Source organism: Epinephelus fuscoguttatus, linkage group LG15 (genome assembly GCF_011397635.1).
Source record: "Epinephelus fuscoguttatus linkage group LG15, E.fuscoguttatus.final_Chr_v1".
Lineage (NCBI taxonomy): Eukaryota > Metazoa > Chordata > Actinopteri > Perciformes > Serranidae > Epinephelus > Epinephelus fuscoguttatus.
Window position 1 is genome coordinate 39,859,995 of NC_064766.1, and position 8,273 is coordinate 39,868,267.

The 8,273-nt window shown below is 38.3% G+C and overlaps 1 protein-coding gene across 1 annotated transcript in view; it reads right to left on the minus strand.

Annotated features, from left to right (window-relative positions):
- LOC125902318 (HERV-H LTR-associating protein 1) overlaps positions 1–7,606 on the minus strand; it is a 32,034-nt gene extending 24,428 nt beyond the window's left edge. The window contains exons 1-4 of the mRNA XM_049598573.1: positions 7,573–7,606; positions 5,004–5,100; positions 4,226–4,282; positions 2,287–2,367 (exon numbers count right to left, since the gene is read on the minus strand). Coding sequence (XP_049454530.1) covers positions 2,287–2,367; positions 4,226–4,282; positions 5,004–5,082 — 217 coding nt within the window. The 5' untranslated portion in view covers positions 5,083–5,100; positions 7,573–7,606. The remainder of the gene's footprint in view (positions 1–2,286; positions 2,368–4,225; positions 4,283–5,003; positions 5,101–7,572) is intronic.
- Between the last annotated feature and the right edge of the window lie 667 nt (positions 7,607–8,273).

The following is an 8,273-nucleotide window of genomic DNA, read 5'->3' on the forward strand; positions in this document are numbered from 1 at the left end:
ATTTAAATGTCTGGAAGAACTTGAGTCGTTTTCATAAGTCAAGTTTAAAACCCAAAGATGTCTCATTTAAAAAGCAGAAAAAACCCATCTAATTCAGAGTTTCTAAAAACGACAACACTCTAAGTTGGTATTTTAAAACTTAACTCCAACTATTCAGACCTCACAGATAATACATATAGACCTGGAACATACAATTTTTCACAGTTTTTATTATCAAGATCTACTTTTAGCCGTCAACGAAAACTATGAAGAAAAATGTTCATCAACAACCTTTTTTTCCCATGACAAAGAGATGTTAACAAGATCAACACTGCTGGAAAATGATTTGTGAGTGTTCGTATGTCAATATGCCAAATAAAAAAATCCTCTCAGGAGACACTTAAAGTGATCAAATTTACACGTCATATCCCCTCAATGTCCCCACAAAGGCAGGCCCCGTGGTTGTACGCTTCCATGAACCAGTCAGGTTTCTCTTGCAGTTTACATCCATGTCTGTGAAAACATGGATGCTTCAAAGCCACTGTCCCCACGACAGCACAGTTTCAAGGTGGACACCCAAAACTAATCAGCTAGTCACCACTTCAGTATCTGAGCAAATGTCTCCCCTTCTGTTCCTGAGATATGATGCTGAGTAATGGCCAGACAAGTGTTTATGCAGAACATATATATATATAATAAAATATAACATAATATTATATAAACATGCTTTGTGAAGTCACAATGACCTTGACCTTTGAACTTTGACCACCAAATTCTAATCAGTATATTCCTCAGTCTAAGTGGACATTAAAGTCAAATTTGAAGAAATTCCCTCAAGGCGTTCTCGAGATATGGCTCTTTCAAGAAGGAGACAGATGCAAGGTCACAGTGACTTTGATCTTTGACCACTAAAATCTTATCAGTTCATTGGTGAATCCAAGTGAATGTTTGTGCCAAATCTGAAGAAATGCCCTCAATGTATTCTATAGATATTGCGTTCATAAGAATGATACAGATAAGGTCACAGTGACTTTAACCTTTGACGTATGACCACCAAAATCTAATCAGTTCATTGTTCAGTCCAAAGGGATGTTTGAACCAAATTTAAAGGCGCTGTATGTAAGAATGTGGCCAAAACGGTTACTGCACTCAAATTCAAAATACTGCCGTGAGTTGTGTCCGCCCCCCCTCCCCTACAGATTCGAGGTTGCTGGACAGCGGCACGCTGGAGACTGATTTGTTTGCCCACGGGCGGCTGCCGTGGCAGGGCCGCGTCGCTGTGTCCTTGATCTTCAGTTTTCCAGCGGAGTGTTTGAGCAAGTCCGGCTTCTCTGCTGCTAACGCTGCTGCCAGGATACAGCTGAGGAGACTGCTCATGCTATGTACCGGGACACTGCTAATGCTGCTTGCCGTGCTGCTGTAGCTCAGTCATAACTGTAACTGATGCTGAGACTCTACTGACTGTGTGACTTGTAGACAGCGGTGGGTGGCGCAACAGGTCAAAACACAAATTCAAAACATAAACATGATTTGCGGACTGTAGATTTTTTTTTTTTAAATGGAAATATTCTGGCTGTACTATTGTTGTCGGTGAGATCAGTATGTTATATGAACATTATTCCTTAGTCTCTGTGACATATTAGGAGGATTTTACGACTATTTGCTTTAGATTTCTTACATATAGCTCCTCCAAATAAATGCGCTGAAGGTATACTTGAGATATTGCAGTCACGAGAATGGGACGGACAGACGGACAACCAGAAACATTGTGCCTCTGGCCACGGCTGTCGCCAGCGTGCAGGCATGAAAGGCATGAGTCAATGGCCCACAATGCAACGGAGGAGAGGACAATTTAGTCTGTAAGATATTTTAGATACTGAAAAATGTTTGAATGCAACTAAAACACTGTGTTCTGTAGTTTATAGAGATTAATGTGGACAGTGTTTGTGGACAGATTTGTTTTTGTTTATTTTCTCAAATGTCACATTTCATCGCTTTCACCAGCACAAAACAAATCCCATTCACCTCCACTGTATTGGGATGCAGGCTGACCGTTCAGAGGCTAATGTCGCACATCCTCAGCAAGTAAAAGTATCTCCACTGATAGACACCATTAGCAGTGACTTATACTGTAAGTGTTGTATTTGAGTGAACTGGTCCTTTAAATCTGACATTTCATGAAGCTAAGCAGACTGCAGTTTGACCTCTGTAGAGGGAAAAAAAAGAAGCTGTGGTTTAATTTTGACACACACGACAGATTTACAGCTCAGAATTGATCTCCACATGAGTGATATTATGACAACGTACCCGACTGGCTTGTATTTATTAGAGTATTGACGAGGGGAGTGAGGTCGATGGCAGCTGGATCGATGTGCTCTGCTGGGATATCTGGGAAATAAAAGCAGACAGTAAAGTCAATGGGAGCTTATGCTGGTTTTAATCTCTATTATGGAATTAGCAGCATCAGCAAAACGTGGCTGTGTAATGACAAGATGTGATAAAAACACAAAAGAGCAACAATTACCCAGAGGAGTTAGTCCCTGAGGTGATATCTATCTAAACATCAGGAGGTCAGTGTGAGGACTGGTCTCATAGATTGAGTTCATAGCGGCTTTTTATCGAATATTATTTAGTAATGTAAATAATTTAGATTGTGGGGGTGTTCAGTTTTCAGTCACATTACTATGTTAGCTACTAGATTTGTAATAAAACTTAGTGGGAAATTACATTACAGAGTCAATGTTTTGAAAGCATTTGTTAAAATGTTTTTTAATTAAAGGAACAGTTCACCCCAAAATCAAAAATGCATGATTTCCTCTTACCAGCAGTGCTTACTCAAGATAAACCACAGACCTTGTTGTGAGCAGTTTCATGTAGGAACTATTCTCTTTTCACCAAACTACATCTCGCAACCATATCCCTGCACAGAAGGAGGTGTGCATCTACTGCTAGCTCACCTAGCACCACTGAGCTAGCTCACGTTACAGCTCAGCTGAGAAGGACGCCATTAATGTTTACATCTAACGCTGTCTTTTTGTCCATGAGTAGATGCACTCTTCCTTCTGCGCAATGACACGGTTAGCAGCATCTCACACCAAAACTATCCAGACAGATAAACAGCACTACAGGTGATCATTTTCACACTTCAGTGATGCTTCGTTTAATACGGAAGCGTATTGCATTTACTTAAAAAAAGTCCACGAAAAACAGAAAAAAATTACCTCCCCCCCCCCCCCAAAAAAAAACAGAAAAAAAAATTATTCAGAAAAACAGGACTTTTTTTATTTGTCAAGTGAATGCAATACACTTCCGTAGTTTAAGGCACGACAAGACTACAAATCAGAAATTAAACAGTGTTTTAGGGCTGACACGATACCAGATTTCACTACATGATGATTGTGGCCAAAAGAACTCTTGGCAACAATATTATTAAAATATCTTTTAATAAAATATTATAATAAATAATAAATAATAATAAAAATATTAAAATTTGAAAATAATAATAATAATAATAATGATAAAAATAATGCTATCAGTCAAATTTATCTTTAACTTTGCTGACTGTATTTTTTCTTTTTTTTTATATTAAAAAATATACTTAAAAAACAGTTTAGGGAGGTAGAGTGGGAATAAAGCAAGAATGAAAAGAAACTGAAATTATTTAGGAGGTAGGGATTATTTACATTATCATATGTGCATATTATTAATGTGATATCAACACTTCTTTTCTAAAATATCACAGTTATCATCAATGCTGGTGAATCGTGACACTTACACACTGAATACTGATGTTTTATTCTGGCATGTGTTAAATCTGTGTTCGCATTACTGCTCCTCAAAAACAAAATCATTAAGCACCACTCCTATCATCTGTTTGCAGCTTCAGAGTTAAATGCCTAATAAACTAAAATGTATTACCAACTCAACCTGTTAATAATATCGAAGCAGCAAGTTAACAAACAGACTAATACAGTTTCACGTCAACAACAAGCTGCACTTTAGGCAAACAAGAGAACAGTGTGTCACAGTGTAGTGGTGTGAATTACCATGCTGATGTGATGCTCCAACATATATCAAGGAAAACTTGGATTTCTTTGTCCATGCTGTTTGTTTATTCAAATAAAGTATATTAGGGTGTGAATTGTTGTGTGGACTGACGTCACATTTCCCTTTAACTCAGCAGGTGAAGCCTGACAGACGCAAGAACGCAAAAACAAAACAAGCAGAATGATGAGATGTGACTGACCTGTGGAGTCCAGGACGTCTCTTTTGTGTCTCCCCTCCTGACGTCTGTCTGTTAACACTGTGGAGAAGTCATGCAGGTGTTTATAATGTACATTTAATTATTATTTCTGAGGGTTACTGATTCGGAGGAGCCCTTCTGTGCAGAGTCTGCATGTTCTCCCTGTGTCAGCGTGGGTTTCCTCCAGGTGCTCCAGCTTCCTCCCACAGTCCAAAGACATGCAGGTTAATTGGTGACTCTAAATTGTCCGTAGGTGTGAATGTGAGTGTGAATGGTTGTCTGTCTCTATGTGTCAGCCCTGTGATAGTCTGGCGACCTGTCCAGGGTGAACCCTGCCTCTCGCCCAGTGTCAGCTGGGATAGGCAGCAGCAGGATAAGCAGTTATGGAATATGAATGAGCCGTGTAAGTTTTAGCTTCTACCTTGTATCAGTTATTTTTTAAAAAAAATTTTCTCTTTGTTTTTTGAGGCATTTTGTTATGCACCATTTATTTATTATAATTACCACGACTTTTATTACTACAGCTAATGAATAGTCCCTGAAAGCTGCAGCCTTCATGACATGAAGAGCTGCAAAAAACTGCGTCACACTGTAAAGCATCCAATACAACAGACCTGTCAGAAAAGGAAACTTTTAACTGTTCTGGATTTCACTGAATTGATAATATTACAAAACCATAATTACAAGAAACAAATACATGTTTTTAAAACTTGTTGCAGTGAATCATTAAAACAATCGATGAAGTTAGGAAGGAAAGCCAAGCCATGATACGCAGACCCACCTTGGCTGAAGAGGATGAGGAGTGAAATGGTCGAGACACAGATTATAAAACAGAGGCGTGGATGCTGTAAAGCGGCCATGACCCTGCTGAAGCACCACTGCAACAACAAAAAGACAAAAACAAACTGATAAGGTAAGGAAAAGAAAGCTTTATTAATCCCTGATGGGGAAACTCATTTGCCACCAGAAGCAACTCAGCTGATACGGACAACAATGTGCACAGTACATTCACAGTACAACAAACACAAATGCAGGATACAACAATTAAACCACTGTAAATGGCCATCTGAGACCTCATCAACAGCTTCCTAAAGTGTTCATGAAAAAGTCTGACAGCTGCTGAAACAAACTGGATCAACTTCTGTCCTGTTTCAGCCGCTCGTCCCCTCAGGCAAACTCAAGTCTCAGGTAAACTTTGTGCCTCAGTCAAATGGCTTCAAAGAGGTATCGAGTTTAGTGAGTGTGTGTGTGTGAAAAGCATTTTCTGGGCCCTACACAATGATGTCATCAGGCTGTGTCCATACCACTCAAATCAGTGGACCGTGTGCTCCCCTGTGGCCTGCAGAGTAGAAAGCTGCACATTCACAGCAGCGCTGGAAACAGAGACCACCCTGGAGGTCAAATTCCTGATGAGAAACACCAAACATGCTTTCTCTGGTCTCAATTCTAACTTGAATATTAAAAATAACCACACTGAGATTCTCACGGTCCACATGGTGATGAGACGGGATGTTCATTTCCTCAAAAGAAAAACTGTGGTATCCTTGAATTATTAAATTACGATGCAAAACTACATCCTCTGTCTTGTTGCATCCACCTGCAGTTAACAACTACTTCAACAGGAAAACAATTTGTCATACATTAAAATTTCATTTTAATGGATTTCAATGACAAATCATGAGGATTATCTACAAGTTAAATAAATAACTATTAAAGTAAAGCAGTCCACACAGAGAGTCTGAAGACAGATTGAACAATGATGCCTTAATATTGATTAGAGAAAATTTATTAATTTAAGGTGGAAACATTTTTCATGTACTTGTCAGTTTTGAGATTTTGGACTGTTTTTTCTTCACTAGCATGTCTTCTTTTAGATTACTGGAAAGAAGATGTCAAATATACCCATTTTGATTTATGTTAGTTCTGAACATTTATGGGAAAGGGGCATATTTATTCAGATAATGCCTCATTTGCACATTTACACAAAATGTCAGAAAACTTTAACACAAAAAACGTCTGTCTTAATGTAAGTAATTAACTTGGGAAGTTTCATGGTGATATCTAGTAGTTCAAATTTTATCCTAGCGTCTCATTTTTGGTCAGAACGTCTATGAAATTTTACAATACACATCTTTAAAGGCCATTTTCTCAAAATGAGATTTTTCCCATTCTCTAAAAAATCAAAATCTAAAAATCTCTTATATTCTGAGTCAAAAATCTCAATTTCAGAAACACAAAATTTTCCGGTTACATTCCTGGTTATATTTCAAAATGGGTTTATTCATATATTATTCATAACCTCATCTACAGAAGATTGTATTCCTTAAAACCTTTTTTTACAGCTGTTGACAGTATTTTCAAATTTATGGTGTGATAAAAAGAGATATCCAAAAATGCCCTCTATAAAAATCTTTGAATCAAATACCTCACCAAAATGAAACTGGAATTTTGAGCCTGGTTCAAACCTACAATTTCAGAAAACTTGTAATACAAAAAAAAAAAAATTGTCATACTATAAGTAATCAACCAGGGGAGTTTCCTGGTCAAACATGTTACCCTAGTGTCTTATTTTTGTCTAAAAATATAAAAATGTCTTAAACTGTGAGACAAAAATCTCAACTTCAGTAACACTGACATACACCACAATTTCCAGTTACATTTCATTTTTGATTCTCAAGGTTTTTACAGACATGTTTATTCATACATCATTTCATAACCTGACTTGTTGAACGTTTTATTCCTAAACACATGGGGAACACATCTTTTTTTTTTTTTTTTTTTAGAGCTGTTGACAGTATTTTCAGATTTATGGAGTGATAAAAGAGAAATCCAGAATTCCCTCTGCAAAAGTTTTTGACTTAAATATGTGAACAAACAATAGTTTTGAACCTGACTCATCCACTGTTCAGATTTTTGTTCAGGTAATGTATAAAAATAAGCACGTATAGTGTCCAATTTGCATTTTAAACATAAAATTTTAGAAAACCTGTAATACAATATATATCTATCAATATCAGTTAAAATCCTCTTCAACTAGGGCGTCGTCCCATTTAAAGGTTTAAATAGCTAAAGTAACAGGATAAAATAGGTGTATCAAGTGAAAAAAAGACACACATGAGGGAGTCAGGCTCTGTAAGACACTACTAGAAGAAGGTGTAGTTTTAAAAGCTGAATTTCATGAGTTTGAAATAGAGAGCACAAATTCTGACACTTACTGAATATGATGTTGGCTCTCTGACACTATGATGTTTTTGTCCAAAGCTAAAATGCTAAACTTTTCAAACTGTTAAATAATTACACATTTTTAAACCCTATGACCCTCTGAAAGAATTCAGACACACACAACTCACCGGCTCCTTGGATCCTCCTGTACTCTGTGCCGCGCCGATGATCCCCCAGCAGCATCAAACCTCACCCCGTGTATCACACACCTACGGTCAGATAAGGATTAAGCGATGCCTGTTTTCCCCCCTCTGAACAGCAGAGGTTGGCAGCAGGTTGGCAGCTTACTGAGCTCTGTGCAAAAAAAAGAAAAAGCCCACAACAAAACACGGTGTCTGGCTGCAGGCTGGGCACTGATCCCTAACCCACTGCACCACATCCACTGCAAAAAATATCACACTTAAGGTCAAAATCAGCTGAATTCATCCCTCTGCTGTGCAAACATGCACTCGTTTTTTAATGATTTTCTTTGTGGCACCAAATCAGCATCATAACCTGGGGCGGGTCACAGTATGAAACAATGGGCCCCTGAGCACAGATATGCAAAAGGCCCCACCAGCTAAACCAGACAGGAGCAGGACACACAGACTTTGTAGTGGTTTTGCCTTTTTTAAAGAAGAAGAAGATATATTTTATCAATCCCTGAGGGGAATGTCAATTTTTATTCACTTCGTTGTCATATACACACACAAGCCTGAAATACACAAGTACATATATGCATTACATGGAGAGATGTCAGAGTGAGGGGGGGCTGCCTTGGACAGGTGCCCCGAGCAGTTGGAGGTTAAGCGCCTTGCTCAAGGGCACCTCTGCAGCGGCCAGGAAGTGA